Below are 16991 nucleotides of genomic sequence, written 5' to 3'. Positions count from 1 at the left end.
TGAGTCTGTGGGACCGTTTATTGGGGTTGTGTCCAGCCACGCCGCAGCGCCAGCCTGGGCCGGAGCCCAGCGTCCCCAGGAGGCGCAAGGAGTTGGGGAGGGGAGAAAGCGCGGGAGGATCCGCCACCCCTGGGCTCCGCCCCGTCTTGTCTTGGTCCCTGCCGTGGTGCTGTGCTCAGGTGAGAGAAGTGTCGTCATCACTGCCCTCGCCGCCCGCGCTGCCCATGCGCTCCTCCCGGCTCTCTGCCACCGCACTCTCGTCGATGTTCTCCAGCGAGTCCGCGTGCTGCACAGACAGCTCCGACAGCGCCAGGCTCGGCAACGGGCTCTGCTCTGGGTGTAGCCACGGCTTGTAGTGCGGTTGATGCTTCTGCTTCCACTCAGGGTATTTGACGCACGCCTTGTACATCTTCTTCATGGCCTGCGGAGCCGCCGCACCGCCGAGTAAGGGGTGAGCGGGGAGCGGACTATGTCTTCACCACATCCCCTCCTGCGCCCTCCAGCGGCTCAGTCCGCATCTCCCAGGATCCTGACTCTTGATCCAGTTTTCATAACTCCGCCCCTCAGCCTTAGCTCCCCCCCCCCGACTCCACCCCCTCATCCTGGAACCCTCTCCCTCAAACTCCACACCCGCAAAGTCCCAAGGCCACTCACCTTGGGAGCCAGGAACTGAGAAGATTTATTCACCACCCACTTGGGTAAGGAGCCTATGAGGGCAGGAATGGGTAGTGAGGAGAAAAGGGAAGCAGCAACCTCAGGGAACCAGCCCCCCACAAACACACATACCAGCCCCCTCACTCCAGCCTGGGGCTTCCAGGGAGGACACGCTCTTCTCCTTAGGGAGGGGGCGCTGTGAGGCAAGCCTTATAAGACTTCATCATCTTCACCCCCTCTTTCTACCTCAGACCATGGTCCTCAGGCTCATCTGTTAACCCCCCACCTCCACCACCCCCTGCCTCTGCCCGCTGCTGAGCCCAAGGGCTACACAAAAGAAAACCACAGGGTCCTAGGTGACCACAGGCAACACCTGAGTTGAAATCCTGGCCAGTCGAGCTCTCACCTGCTGCCTCCCCTCTACTCACACTGACCTCCCTTTTCTCATACCCAGTCCCTCTACCTTGAACGGCCCTGGTGCTCATCCGCTGCTCTGCCTGTCCTTCCAAGCCCCCTGGCCCAGGAAGCCTAGCTGCTACATAGACCTCTTGGCTAAGCACTCCAGCCTGGCCTGACCTAGAATCCACAGCCCAGCTCTACACCCTGTCTGATTCCCAAGTGTCTGCTCTGCCTCTGACACACAATAAACTCACTCAGTGAGGTGCTGGGGAGCTCTGGGCCTGGGCCCGTGGGCCCTCAGTGGTGCTGGGGGCATACCCAGGCAAAGATGCTCAAGGCTTACCCCTCCTCTAGTCATTCATCCATTCCTTCACTCACTCCACATTCACTCAGTGATACCCACCCTGGACCAGCCCTGGGGACCGAGAGAGGAACTCACTGTCTGGGGGGCCCCAACAGTATGCCAAGTACTCTGTTAGAGGGGGATGGGTCCACAGGGCAGGGAGCCAGCGACTCCTCTGGGTATCAGGGATAGAGGTGGTGAAGCAGCCCTGGAGGGATGAGTAAGGGCAGAGAGGTGTTTCTAGGCCGAGGGAAAGGGCTGCTTAGATAGGTAGGAAGGTGTAAGCTATGAGGAGGGACTGGGAATCCCGGGGAGGGGGCTTGGACTTTACTCTGAGGGCAATGGAAAGTCACAAAAGGACTTTAGCAGAAGAGAGTCACAAGGAAATAAGTCCTTTGGAGAAATCCCTCTGGTAGCTGTATGGACAGACAAGGTCACTGAGTATGGAAAGAAATGACAGATTCAGGAGCTATTTAGGAGGTAAAATCAATAATAATTAGTGACTAGATTTGGGAGCTGAGAAGAGGGGACCCCAGACAACCACCAGGTTTTTGGCATGAGTGACTAGAGGGAAGAGACTTAGGAGAAGGGGCAAGTTAGGAGGGGAGACAGTAAGTTCAGCATTGGACACAGGGAGCCTCAGGTCCTAAGAGACACCCTGAGGGACATGTCCAAGAGGCCAATGGCCACAGGGATCTGGATCTCAGCAAAGAGAGACATGTGGTCAACCTAGCCACAGAAGCCTGGGGAGTAGCTGAGCCCCGCCAAGGGAAAAAGGACTGGGGCCTAGGAAACCCAGACCTCCAGGATAGAAGCCAACAAGACAGAGTGGGAGCAGCCAGTGAGCAGGGAGCAAGTCAGAGCATGGGGGAGTGGGAGTCCAGGAAGACAGCTATAAGCTTCGTCATGGAGCAGTGGCTATACCACCTTGGCCCTTGCTTTTCAAACAACTGTAAAGTCTCAAACTTTGGTTCAAAGAATGTTGTGGGCGCAGATGCCCCAAAATACAAAACACCTCCTAACAGAGGCCCTTCTGGATCCCAGTAGATCAAGTAGATCAAGCCCCATGCCCTGCGGTATAAGGAAGGATCCCATGATGGGCTTCCAGGGCCAAGCCCTCACCTTTGGGGTCCACCTGAGCCAGGTAGGTGATGACGCAGCTCTTGGGCCCCGTGCTCTGGATGAGATAGCCCGTCTGGATGGACACAGCTCGGACCAAGTCTTTCCGAGGTGGGTATTTCTGGGAATGGAAGGCACAGGGAGGTGAGACTCAAGGTGTGGGAAAAGAAGGTGTCTTTGTAAGTACACTTAACACACACAGTTGGTTTACATCCCCTGGCATCCACTCCAGGCCAGGCCTGATATTGGGGTGAGGAAAAAGGGAGGAGTCAGGAGTCATCCTTGCCCCTCTTAAGCTTCCCCTGTTTCCCTCCAGAAAGACCCAAGTCTGGGGTCAGGGTTCATGAGCAAACACATGGGCGTGCATGAGCGTGCACACACACGCACACACGCACACACACACACACCCTTGCCAAGCCAGCTGCACCTGCCTGTCCTGCCTGCCATGGAGACCCAGACTCAGGGAGGGTCAGAGGACCCTCCCTCTCACCTCTTGCTCCCCCTTTCCCAGCCAGTCCATCCCACCCACTTGTCCACAGTGATGGCCCACACCGCCCTCTCATCTGCTTGAAAGCCCCAGCAGGAAGACAGGAACCATTATTCTCACTGTATAGGAAGGAAACAGGGACAGAAGGCTTCATGCCTGGCCTGAAGTCACAGAAAAGTCCTGGTAGCAGCCAGGGTCCTCTCCCTGGGCTAGGCCTGCTGGCCCAGCCCTACCTGGTACCTTCCCCTGCCCACCCAGCAGGGAAGGCAGGTTGACTCACAGGATGTTTGACTGAGTAGTTCATAATGATGTAATCAGTGCCCATGGGAAGCCAGGAGCGGAGGGTGATGACATCACGATTCTTCAGGGGCTTTGGGCACCTCCCTGTAGAGGACAAGGGACAGTTCAGCCAGACCACTGGCCTGCCTGACTGAAAGGGTGTGGCAAAGCCCAGAGACATAGGGATGCCTGGTTAACTGCCAGCTCCCCCTGGTCCAAACAGGTACCCCCACCACCACCACCAGACCTAGTTTCTGGAACTAGCAAAGAGACAGAACAGAACCCTTTCCCCTCCTGTATCCAGCCATCCCTGCTCCTCACAACCTCACACAGCCCTTACCTTGCTGGCCTGATCTGTTTGTATATGTGAATGTGAGTGTATGAGAAAACAATGGTATTACTGTGAGTGTGTCCATGAAATGTGACTGTGAGTAGGTGGCATGTGGCTGTGGGTTTTGTACATGACTGTGCATGTGTGTTTGTGTGGAATGTGTATACTTGAACATGGGAGTACATATGTGTTTGTGAGTGCACATGTATGTGTGCTCAAGTGTCTGGGAGTGGATAGGGATTCAGGGAGGGCAGCCCTACATCTCTGCACTCAGGTCTCTGAGCAGCCTGGCCATGGGAGTGACCCCAAGGATGGAAGGTGGGAGGAGGAGGCTGGGCTGGAGGCCTGGATGGAGGTGGAGGGGGCTGGGATCGGCGTGCTCGCGTCTGCTCACAAGAATAATAGCCCACGTCAGCGTTGACTGTCAAGCGGGCAATGTCAAAAGTTTCAATGACATTGCTGTCCCACTTCTTTCGGTATTCAATGTCATGTAGGACGTCGTAGAGCGTCTCTGCTGGCACATCACGGCACTCCATCCGGCACTGCAGACAGACACATGGGTTGTCAGGGTCACACAGGGCTCAAAGTCCTGGTTAGGGGATGGGAGGGCAGACAGGCAAGGAGGGAGGAGGAGAAGGAGGACAAGGAGGAACAGTGACCTCTGAAGCCAGCAAGGGCTCACCTCTTGCCATGAGCCCTGTCCAGCCCTCCCAGAAGCCACCTGTGCCAGGAAAAAGCCCCTGCATCCAGAGACTATCTCCCCCATCTCAGCCCCCACCAAACCTCCCCATTCATCCCAGTCTCCTCTAGGAAGTCTTCCTGAATTACCCAGCCAACTTTCTGGACTGCCATACACTGAATCTCTTTATCTGTGCCCTCCAGGTCCCTGAACTTCATGGGCAGAGGTTCAGTCGATTCAGTACAGAGCCTGGTATGAGTACATGTTAAATGAAATGAAAGCATGAATGAACAAACAAATGCCTAAATGGATGATGTCTTTCCTCCATGGTACTTATCACCTGGTACTTATCACCATTTGCCCTTTTTTTCTTTTTTCCGCCATCCAACAAACATCTTTGTTTTTTGTTTGGTTTGGTTTGGTTTGGTTTTGGGTTTTGTTTTGTTTTGTTTTTGGCCACGCCATGCAGCATGTGGGATCTTAGTTCACCGATCAGGGATCTAACCCATGCCCCCTTCAGTGGAAGCACAGGAGTCCTAACCACTGGACTGCAGGGAATTCCCCCAACAAACATCTTTGGATTTCTTATTATTTATCAGCCTTGTTCTCAAAGAGCTTTCCATCTAGGGGAGAAAAGAGCGGAGGACACTTTTTGTTTTTTATTTAACCCCCACAATAACTCTACCAGACAAGAAATCCAAAGAGGAACTTAAGGCTCAGAGAGGTTAAGGAACTTGCCCATGGTCACTCAGCTGGTAAGCAACAAAGCTGGGATTTAACCTAGATCACGTGTCTGGAAAGCAAATAAAAACAGAACCAGGTTTTACTAGATTTACACTCAGCAAGATGAAACTCAGTCCATATCCTTGTTCTATGATTTTTTTTTCACCCGAAAGCCCAAACCCCAGGATCAAGTTCCCCTCAGCAAATGGACAAGTTCTATTGTGTAGTTTAAAAAGGTTTCCCAGGGGGCTTCCCTGGTGGTGCAGTGGTTGAGAATCTGCCTGCTAATGCAGGGGACATGGGTTCGAGCCCTGGTCTGGGAAGATCCCACATGCCGCGGAGCAACTAGGCCCGTGAGCCCCAACTACTGAGCCTGCGCGTCTGGAGCCTGTGCTCCGCAACAAGAGAGGCCCGCGCACCGCGATGAAGAGTGGCCCCCGCTTGCTGCAACTGGAGAAAGCCCTCGCACAGAAACGAAGACCCAACTCAGCCATAAATAAATAAATAAATAAATACTAAAAAAAAAAAAAAAAAGGTTTCCCAGAACTGGGTGTTCAGACGGTGCCAAGGGAACCACACATTACTTTCTACTAAAAGGTAAATACATGCAACCATATGAGGGAGGGGTCACATCACCTTCCCCCTAATCTTGGGTTAGGCCCTGGCACCACTAATGGTGATGAGAGGACACAGGAAGGACACTACCCATTGGGTATTCTAGGCACAAGTGAACTCCTCAAGCCCTGGATATGCTTCACTCAACAGAAAATACAATGGACAGAGGAACAAGTTAAGTGTCACCATAAGAATACAAGACAAAGCCAGATGGTGAGACATTCTGCAGGGCTACTAGTCCAGTCTCTTCTACAGGTCAATGTCATAAGGAAGGAACTAGGCTAGACTAAGACTTATAGGACAAATAACCAGATAGAAAGCGTGGTCCTGGATTACATACTGGCTTGGACACAACAGCTATAAGGACATATTTGGGACAATAGGAGAAATATGAATATGATCTGAGTGTTAGTTAGATGTGCTGAAAATTTACTGAAACAAAATGGTGGAGATTGCTGCCTGAAGAAAAGCAAGTTACAAAATGGAATGCATGATATAATCTCATTTTGGGGGAAAAATATATGCACAGAAAAGGCCTGGGAAGCACAATCACTAAGGTGTTAACAGTGGCAATCTATAAATGATGAACATATAATAGCTTTATTTTCTTTTTGCTGTCTGTATTTCTAATTTTCTAAAATATATAGTACTGCTTCTGCAATAATGAAAAAAAATTAAATAAAAATGTTTCCCAGGGGCTTCCTTGGTGGTGCAGTGGTTAAGAATCCGCCTGCCAATGCAGGGGACACGGGTTCGAGCCCTGGTCCGGGAAGATCCCACATGCCGTGGAGCAACTAAGCCCGTGTGCCACAACTACTGAGCCTGCGCTCTAGAGCCCGCGAGCCAAAACTACTGAGCCCACGTGCCACAACTACTGAAGCCCGCACGCCTAGAGCCGGTGCTCCGCAACAAGAGAAGCCACCGCAGTGAGAAGCCTGCGCACCACAGCAAGGAGTGGCCCCCGCTCGCCACAACTAGAGAAATACTGCGCACAGCAACAAAGACCCAGCGCAGCAAAAAAAAAAAAAGTTTCCCAGAGATACTGAGAGGTGTGCTCACCACAAGCACTATCCTAAGGGCTTTCTACACATTACCACATTTTATTCCTACAGCAACACTCTGAGGGATTAGCCCCATTTTAGTTAAGAAAACCAAAGTTCAAGGACAGCTCCAGCCTGCAAAAACTCATTGTGTGTCATCCTCCCTCCCTGCCCTCTGCTTTTCTGCTCCACCAGGTGGTATGACTAGATCCAGTCATTTAATCAGCTTCAGCTCTGTGCAGAGCACAGAAGAGTCAGAGATGAATCTGAGGCCTGTCCTTCAGAGGCTTCCAGTTGAGAGAGGAGACCAACTTGGAAATGGGGAGGTGCCCAAACTGCCCAATGGGGCACAGAGGAAGTGGTCAGCCGTGTGCGGTGAGGCATGTGGGGAATCAGTCTTCATGGAGAAGCTCAGCATGGAAGGTAGGCATCTAGCAAGTGGCCCTGGCAGAGAGAACAGTGTGGCCTGTAGGGAAGCTGAATGAGTTCCATCTGCTCCAGTGCCCATGGTGTGCTGCAGCCTAATACTCAAAGGTCTTGCTTCCAGGTCTTCTTGGAGAAATGCATAATTCCAGGGCTAAGTCGGAGTAAGTATAAGATGTACCTGGAACATCTCACTGTGCCAGAAAGTAAGGACAACGTACTTACAGAGTGATAGGGACCTTGCCCAGCAGACACAGGAGCCAGTGTGAAGGGCTCCTGCTGGTTCCATGACCAACTCATCAGGGTTTGCCAGTTTAGCACTGGAAGTCCGTATCCCGGGAAATCCCTCAGTCCCAGGCAAACAGGACAGCTGGTCCCCTACCATGGGCTAAAGCTGGGCCAACTCATGTATTAAAATAAATAATGATAGTAACAGATTATATTCCACTGAATAAAATAGGAAACCAAAGTATATACAGGTATGAATAAATAAATAAATTTAATGTTTAATGAGGAATAGGGTATTTATATAGTTTCAAAGTACCTTCCCATCAAATCAGTAACTTCACATTGCCTGGCAGATACCACCTTAATCAAGTGATCAAAGTGAACATCATTAGTGATAGGACAAGTTACAACTGGATGTTTCCTGATAGGATGCAATGAAAAGAATACAGGTACCACTTATGTGATATTTCTGCCAAAGATGCATGATCTAAATCTAATCATAAGGAATATCAGACAAACCCAAAATGAGGGACTTTTACAAAATATCTGGCCTCTAAGTGTCAGGGTCATGAAAGTCAAGGAAAGACTCAGGAACTATATCAGACTGAGAAAGACTAATGAAACATGAGTGAATGAATAAATGAGTGATTGAACAAAGTGATGAGAAGGATGGGATGGAAAGACGGCAGAGGCCAGATCTGGCATCATCAGGAGCATACAGACAAACTTCCACTGTGCAGCGACACTGAGGTCTGGGTGTTGCACCTGACATTCAACACACACACTCACTCTTCACCCCCCGGTGAGCTGTGCTGCAAAACAGAAAGCTGAGGCTCAGGAGAGGAAGCAACCTGTCCAAATCATAAGGCAAGAAAGCAGCAGAACTTCAAAACCGGATCTTCCAATACTCTTAACCATGAAGGAGCACTCAAGTGTGGCTTCTGAGGAAACCAGAACTTCTCTAAATCCAAGTATGGAAGCTGGTTTGGCTTTGCAAGTCCTCCAACGTGTTATTCCAGACAGTGACTGTATGAAGGAGTAGTGACAACAGAATTATGCTTTGTAGGTTAGGATCCAACCTGGGGATTCCTCTTCCCTCAGGCCAGCCTTGGTGCTCCCAGGGCAAGCTGCACCCACGGCTGGGTGCACACTGAGAAAGGCCTACGCTGCCCAGACTGCCTCTTCTCCCTCTGGACTTCTGTGGCTTCAGGACCAGGGGCCTCCCTCTGAGACAGCAGGCAGTGGGAGGAGCACGCAGAGCCACAAGACAGACCAGGCACTGAGTTGAGCATAAACTCTGTGTAACATTTTATCTTTAAGATAAAGAAGGAAACTTCAAAGGGTTCCCAAGCTCACGGCAGGCTCTTGGGGAGGAAGGTCAGCTGTGGGACCTGCTGGGAAGGGGAGAACTCAGGCTGTGGAGGCAGCGCTGCAGGTGAGGAAACCAAGGCGGTCCAGGTGGCCAGTCTGGCTTTGGGCCCGGCTCTTTCCACAGCCCCCAGGAGGCTGTGCGCATGAGCCAAGAGGGGTAAATTACATCCAGCATTGTTCCTGTGAGCAGCTGCAGCCGCCACATGGGCAAGGTAATTCTAAGAGGCTTCTGGAGGGACGAGTAGGGGTAGAGGTGAGTCACTGGAGAGCACCTGGTGGGCGGGGCTGTGACCAGAATCCACAGCCATTGGGCCCTGTGCAAGTCACTCACTTTGGCTGGCCACTTGGGCGCTCCTCCTGGAAACCAGAACTGAATGGGAGGCAGTGCCGGGGTTGCTCAGCCAAGGAGCAGGCCATGCTTGGCTGCAAAGCCCTTAAGGCCTGGTTTACAGCAGGAAGTCTCACATGCAGCCATTTTACAGCTGAGAAAACTGAGGCCCAGAGGGAGCAGGTGACACCAGAGAAATTAGACTGTGTACCCCCTACACTCCACTCTCTCCAAACCCCATGAGGTAGAGAACTGGGATTGCCCAGAACCCCATAGAGCCATGGTTGGAAGGGAATGGACAAGCAAGGAAGGCCATCAGGGGTGACTCCTGCAGGCTTTGAGTCTGGCAATCCCAGGTTCCAATTCCAGTTCCTCCCCTTAGGCACAAGATTTAACTCACCTGAGTCTTTATTTCCTCATGTGAAAAATGGGGATAATAAAAGTACCTATCTCAGGGCTTCCCTGGTGGCGCAATGGTTAAGAATCTGCCTACCAATTCAGGGGACACGGGTTCAAGCCCTGGTCCAGGAAGATCCCACATGCCGCGGAGCAACTAAGCCCATGCGCCACAACTACTGAGCCCGTGTGCTACAACTACTGAAGCCTGTGTGCCTAGAGCCCTGCTCCACAACAAGAGAAGCCACCGCAGTGAGAAGCCCGCGTACCACAATGAAGAGTAGCCCCTGCTCACCACAACTAGAGAAAGCCTGCACGCAGCAATGAAGGCCCAATGCAGCCAAAAATAAATAAATAAATTAAAAATTTAAAAAAGTACCTATCTCATGGGGACGTTGTGATTAAATTAAATGAGATAATGTATGCAATATGCCTGGCACATAGATACCCCCAAAACAGTAGCTGTTATTACTTAAGCAGGCTTCCACAAGCAGCCACGCACCCTTCCACAGGGCTAGGACCAGGTTGTGTTTGCATGTGCCTCCTTACATTCTGGGCCCCAGGCGCCTCTCTTGCCTCACCTGGCCCTGCCCTTCCATCCATCCATTCACTACTGCCCGGAGTCGGCTGTGTGCAAGGGCTGCAACTGGGCAGCAGGGAACTGAGAAGTGAACCAGACTTGGGCCCTGCCCTAAAGAGGGCCCATCAAGTGCGCAGTGGGAGAGATGGGGACATAAAATCTCACTAGAGAATGAGCTGGGTTGGGGGGGTGGGCATGGGAACTGTGGGATCAGAGGGCAACTGAACCTAAAAGAAGTTGAATTGCTGAAAGGGGAGAGAGGGCATTTCAGGCAGAGAGACTGGGGGGTGCAAAAGCCTGGAGGCTTAAATAAATAAGTACAGAGCAGGGTCAGTGCCCTAGCGGTGTCTCACTCTACCCTCCTCCTCTCTCCCACCCCTTGCCCCGTGCTTCTTTGGGAGATGCCTTCCCAGTGCTCAGTATTAGAGAAAGAGGAATCTCCACAAGAAGAGGGAAGTGGTAGGGGAAGGGGCTGAAGTATCTCCCAGGACCCAGGGAGATGGCTGACCTGAGACAGGAAAAGAAGTCAGGTCATGTCCATGGGGCTGTGGTGTGGCTTTGAGGGCCAATGGCCAGGGCAGTAACAAGCAAACTGAGACACGGACAGATGGATCCAAGTCTGGCCCACATGCCAAGACCTTAACACAGCAGGTCTCCAATATCCTTGCCCGTGGGATATATGGGGCACATGGATTATCCCAAAGTCCTAGGGACCCAGGAGATGATCTCTTCCACCTCTACTCTTCAGGTCACCACTGGGGAAACTGAGGCCCAGAGAAGGGTAAGGGGTCCATCTGGGCTCTGAAACATGCCTCAGGCTGTGCTGACTTCTCACCACATTGCATTTTAGCAGTTTTGTTAAAGGAATAACTATTAAGCAAATCACCCTTTCCCAAAAGAACCGTATTTAAAACAGAGAAAGCACTCCTGACCAGGGTGGAGCACTAGCTATCAAATCAATCATAGCCCCAAACAATAGCTACCACCTCAATAACCATTGCCATGTGCTCCAAATCACTAATTCATCATCCCACAAAGGAGACAGTAGCACCTGGACCACGGACCCCCCAGCGGCTGAAGTTTAGGTCAAACCACCTCTGCCAGCTGTCAAGGGCGCCAAGCTGCATCCTGTGCAAATATTGTCTCTTACCCCCTCAACACCCTGATGGATATCATCACCCCCATTTTACAGATGCAGAAAGTGAGGCCCAGAGAGGTAAAATGATTAACCAAGGCCACAAAGCTAACAGAGGTGGAGCGAACCAGAGCCTGGGTGTGCCTGACTCCAAAGTGTCAGGACTTTCTGCTCCCTTCATCAAGGGGCAGGACTGGCCCAGCTAAAACAAACACGCTGGCAACTGGAGACTGCCTTAGTTAATTGATGGTTATTATTTTCTTTTAATTTTTAATTTATTTTATTTTTGGCTGCGTTGGGTCTTCGTTGCTGCGTGCGGGCTTCCTCTAGTTGAGGCGAGAGGGGGCTACTCTTTGTTGTGGTGCACAGGCTTCTCACTGCAGTGGCCTCTCTTGTTGTGGAGCACGGGCTCTAGGCGCGCAGGCTTCAGCAGTTGTGGCACGTGGGCTCAGTAGTTGTGGCTCGTGGGCTCTAGAGCACAGGCTCAGTAGTTGTGGCACACGGGCTTAGTTGCTCTGTGGCATGTGGGATCTTCCTGGACGAGGGCTTGAACCCGTGTCCCCTGCATTGGCAGGCAAATTCTTAACCACTGCGCCACCAGGGAAGCCGTAATTGATGGTTATTACGCAGAGCTCACTGGATTCAGAAAGGCTTGCTGACCAGGCAGGCGAAGCTCAGAGATTCCTCCTCTGAACAAAATTCCCGACTCTATCCTCAGCCCTCCCTGGGCTTAAAGGCAAGGCTGTGCTTTTCCAAAGCTCAGCACTGGAGCTCTGCACCTGGAAGTCTCCTCTGAGAAGACTTGGGCCATCGCATTGCCCCACAAGCTCACACTCGCAGCAATTCCAGGCTGTCTGGCCAGATAGGCCTCTGTCCTGCCGCTTCCTGCCTGTGTGGCCTTGGCTTGGGCAAAGGACTTCAGTTCTGAATCCCAATATCTTCATCTGTCAAACAGGGATAATCCTCCCCTTGGAGTAGAGCTGTGAGGATTAAATGAGACTTGTACAGAAAGCCCCCAGCAGCAGCTGCCCTTCTCCAGCCCTAGGCCCCGGCAATTTTCCCTGACTTCTCAGGCCCTGCCGAGGGGAGCACTTTCCTGCTAACACCAAAGGGCAGGATATAAAGGGTCAAGGAACAAAGTTTAAAACAACAAAAATGCCCCAGATCCTGCCACAGGGTGGATGGACAGGGAGGGGGTGCGTGGCCCTCTTATACCAGGGCCCTGCACAAGTCCACAGGCTCCACCCTCACAACCCACAACCAGGCACTGCCCTCACCATGTCAGTCCAGGTGTTAAAAGATACAGACACTGACCCAGGGCACACAGCACATGAAAGGCTCAGCTCCAGTGGCCCCTCTGCCCTGTTTGCTCCAAGTCCTCCTCCCAGGGCTGTGCACCACCTGCTTGCTGGCTTCAGGGCCCTCCACTGCCCCTCCTAAAGGCCCCACACGGCCATCATCTAGCCAAGCTGCTAGAGCACCTGCCCTTGCCTCTGGGTTTCTGGGGTCCCCAGAATGGAGACCCTTAAGACCTTCCCCCCATGTCCCCGCCAAATCTCAAGAGCAGCTCAAGGGCACTGACACAGGGCATCAGGGGAAGCAGAGGTGGGGGTGTGTAGGAGGAGAGAGATCTAATAAGTCCTGCTTTCCCAGGACCTCCCCTTGCTGGTTCTTTGCTATTTTGCCCTCAAACTTCAGCCTGGCTGTGTCCTGACCAGGCCGCCTACCGTGTCCCTAACTTCTGCAGGTTGATCTGGGGCCTCCTCCTCCACCCCACCGCCTCCCTTCATCAGCACACACTGCGATGCATCGATTCATCCTGGCCCCTTGCTTGTCTTGGCATCCCCAGTGCCTGGCATGGTCTAGTAAAGAAATGCTGCCTGAATGGAAGGAGGGACAGGTGAGTCAGCAAAGAGGCCATGCCCGTGTGAGCTTCTCTGACTTTTAGAGTGCTGGGGCCATGCCTGGTGGCCCTCAGTGCTTTGTGGAGGTCAGAAGGAAGGGTCGTTGTGAAAACCTCCTGGACGCTTGTAAAACTCTCTGTGGCACTTGAGGCTGATTACTACTTCTGCCATCATCCTCATAAAATGGAGTATAAGGGGCAGGGGCAGAGACAGGTGAAGGGAGATTCTGGGATTTTCTGTAAGATCTTTAATAATTCTGATAAAGAAAAGTAAATTCAATCTGTCCTGAAGTATCAATTTACATTTAGTAAATAGCAAAAGTATATAAAATAACCACTGCTTGTGAGCATATGGTAAAACTGTTACCCAGTTAGTGACAGCAAAAACTGGTTGCACTATTCTGAAAAGTAATTTGGCAAATATTCTAAAAATCATAAAAATGTATCTTTCAACTCAGGTCCTGGAACTCCAGGACCAGAAATTTATACTCAGAAAAAAAATACAAAATAAGAAAAAAAGTTCTGTTACAATATTCATGACTGTATTATTGCATTTGTAATTAGCAAAATATACTGGGGGACAACCTGGAACACCACCACCAACAGGGCCTGGTTGAGTTAAGAATGATACCTCACCTTGAAGATCACTGCCCAGCTACTGAGGACTGTGGTCTCCCTCAGGGCAGGGGCAGGGGCCCCTCAGAACCCAGAAGAGGCCTGGCAGGGAGCAGCTGCCAGAAATGTTCCTGAATTAATGATTCTGTAGCAATATGAGAAATTTCCACAGATGCAATGTTAAATGAACAAAAGAGGACACAAACTTGCATCTGTGCCATGGTCTCAACTGTACATAAATTACCTACACCCTTGAATGAGAGCTGGAAGGAACCAGGGGAAGTTTAACTCAGGAATTGAGGCTCTGGGGGATTAATTTATCATTTTTGGATTCTCGTTACTGTTGGTACAACAGAGTTTATATAAGATAAAGAAACCATACTTTTTTTTTTCTAGGTTAAGTGTGTTGTCCAGAATCCCGAGGTCCTTGTGCCCTGGACCTGGGAGCCTGGACTCTGCTGAGATGGGCCTGAGGCTGCCCAGGCTGATGCTGAATTGCCTGGAAATGCTCTGTGTGGTGTAGCCATGCTGAGAGTAAAGCCTGAGGGGGCTCAGGGTCCTTCCACCCTCAGCTGGGACACAGGCGTGAAAATCCTGGGGGCTCACGGCAGGGACAGAAGGAAGCAGGGGGACGCAGGTACAGGGAGGGGCACACCTAAGCAGAGTCCTACAGGATGAATAGAATAGCAGATGGCACCCAGATGTAAGGAGGGGAAAGAGGCTGGGCAGAGGTGCTGGAGGGGACTGGAAATGGCCTGGACCGGCTGGGGGAAGGAGAAGGCTCATGCAGTTCCATGAGGTAACCCCAGTGAACAAGGATGGACGCAGGAGGAAATGGAGCTGTCCCCTGGGTACCTCAGACTGTTCGTTCATTCATCCATTCAGCAAACGTTAAGAGCGTGCCAGCTCTGTGCCAGGCTCTGCACTAGGGCCTTGCAAATTCTCCTAATTCCATCCTCTCAACTACCCGTGAGGAGGGAAGATTATGCTCATTTGTAAATGGTGGCTGAGAAAAGTGAAGGGAAGAACCATCCTGGAACCCAGTGTCAACCCAAAGTCCACCCCTGAAGCTGTTCCCTAAGAACAAGGCTCTGCTCTGTCAAGGACTCAAGGAATCCCAGGTGGGCCAGCACTTGGCCAGATGAGGACTATCCCTGGAGGGTCCACGCTAGGGGCTGGGGCTGCTGGGGCAGCTCTGCCTGGAGTAAGGGGCGCTGGAAGGACACAGAGAGCAGGTTTGGTGTGGGCCCGTCACAGGCTCTCCTTCCCCCACCTTCAGCCTCAGAGTTCTCACCTGTAAAATGACTAGACAGCCTCTTCTGAAGGGAAGGGGATCTGGCACCAGATAACCTCAACCCATCTTCTCTCCTAAAGTGCGGCCCTCCTGAGACCAGTGGTAGGCGGAGGTACTGCCATGTCTCCCCTAGACACAGCTCCCAGAGTCTGCTCAGGCAGACCAAGCTAGGCCCCTCTGCTGCTCTCCACGCAGGGCTGAGTGACTCATCCCTACTGTGCCTCCATCCCCTTCCCCTCCCCCTACCTAGTCTCCAGCAGCCTCCCTGGACCCCCACCCCCACCCCCCAGGCCTCTGCAGCTGAGGACCATCCTGCTCTGATCTCTTGGAAGCTGACCTCCTGGTCTGGAGCTCCCACCACTCTGCTCCAGCCCTGGCGGAGGTGGGGAGCCAGACAGAGGAGGGAGACCTGAGAAAGAGCAGAGCGTGGGTGGGCCTGCAAGAAAAGAAAGGGGTCGGGGAGATCAGTGAGACAAGACAGGGGCCATGGCTGACACAGAGACAAGCAGACAAAGACAAATTGGATAAACACTTCCCAGGACTTCAGGCGCTAACAGTGGCCTCATGCCCCCAAAGCTCTCTAGCAAGCTCCAGACTGCATTTTCAACAGCCTCCTGGGCATCACCCCCTGGACAGCCCATAGGCTCACCCTCACCATATCCACTACTGTTGGATTATCCAACCCCAATGCCCACTCCCCTCTGCTCCCCGCCTGTGCCTGGAACCTGGGATCCTGCTTGGCCATGACCTTCCCAACAGCTCCTCTTCGCCAGACCCAGGCAGGCCTCACCATCCTTGCTTGGACCGGTGCAGCCACAGCCTCGTCACTGGTCCCCTGGCTCCCAGGCCGATCTGCCACCTGGGGCCAGGGAGCTTTCTAAAACCCAGTGCTGGGAATTCCCTGGCAGTCCAGTGGTTAGGACTCTGAGCTTTCACTCCTGCCGGCCCAGGTTCGATCCCTGGTCAAGGAACTAAGATCCCACAAGCTGTGTGGTGCAACAAAATAAAATACAATAAGAAAATAAATAAAAAATAAAACCCAGTGATGATGGTATTGCCCAGCTTGAAAGCCTCTGCTGCCTCTGCCTTCAAGATCAAATCCTAACCAAAACGTCCTCCCAACTCTGGCTCTGCCTCCTCTCCTTCCTCACCCTTAGTCCGCACCCACCAAGACCTTCTCAGCCTGCCACCTGACTCCTGATGGGCCCCACAGGTCCCACCCAGACGCCACTGCCCCCACCACGCTGTCAGCCACGTCTCCCTCGACCTGAGTCCTCACGAAGGGCTGTCACCATCTCCATCAGTCACCCCACTAGGCCTTAAGAGCAGGGCCCAGGTCTGATCCATCTCCAGGTCCCCAGCACCAGCACAGTGGCTGGCAGAGTGGGTGGGAGACACGAGAAGAGGTTTGTTGAACGAATAAATAACCAGGACAGATTAAAAAAAAGGAGGAAACAGGACAAGTAGAGACGTAAAGGCAGAGGCAGTAACCATTAGAGACAGGGATAGAAAACACACCCCAAGGGGAGACTCTAAGACCCAGAGACAGGCCCAGAGGCAAAGACAGGAGGCTGCAGGGAAGCAGGGAGGGGAAAACCGAGGCAGAGCCAGAGCTGAGCTGGGGGGCGGAAGCCACTGGGAGACAGCTGAGGAGACATAATTGGATCAGAGACAACTCTGCTGCAGTGAGGGGGTGTGACTCACACACACAAAGTAATGCCAGACACAGAAACACACACAGAGTCTCACACTCAGAGGCACATACACCCAACCTTAGGCACGTGTACACACACACACACACACAAACACATTCAATATGGATTTAATGACCTTTGTCAGGTGCCCTGCCCCTGAGGGGCTCACAATCTACCCAACTAAGGACCAGATCACACACACAGGCACATACAATCCACCTCCACACACAGAAGGCCCAAACATAGAAGGCCAGACAATTCCCATCACATTATCCTGCCCTCATAACACACAACAACCATCTGGTATCTTATTTAGTTATTTGCTTCTATTTTGCTTGTCTCCCCCTCAGGATGT

The 16991-nt window shown here is 52.1% G+C and overlaps 1 protein-coding gene across 2 annotated transcripts in view; it reads right to left on the bottom strand.

Moving 5' to 3' along the window:
- STARD10 (StAR related lipid transfer domain containing 10) overlaps positions 1-16991 on the bottom strand; it is a 34722-nt gene continuing 17731 nt past the window's right edge. For both annotated transcript variants that reach the window (XM_059930861.1, XM_059930862.1), the window contains exons 3-7: positions 4007-4154; positions 3283-3386; positions 2519-2636; positions 655-707; positions 1-421 (exon numbers count right to left, since the gene is read on the bottom strand). In XM_059930861.1, the coding sequence (XP_059786844.1) occupies positions 176-421; positions 655-707; positions 2519-2636; positions 3283-3386; positions 4007-4154 (669 nt within the window). In that variant the 3' untranslated portion in view covers positions 1-175. The remainder of the gene's footprint in view (positions 422-654; positions 708-2518; positions 2637-3282; positions 3387-4006; positions 4155-16991) is intronic.

This window comes from Balaenoptera ricei, chromosome 8 (assembly GCF_028023285.1).
Source record: "Balaenoptera ricei isolate mBalRic1 chromosome 8, mBalRic1.hap2, whole genome shotgun sequence".
NCBI lineage: Eukaryota > Metazoa > Chordata > Mammalia > Artiodactyla > Balaenopteridae > Balaenoptera > Balaenoptera ricei.
The sequence above is the reverse complement of the archived record's forward strand: the minus strand, read 5'-3'. Positions and strand labels throughout refer to the sequence as shown.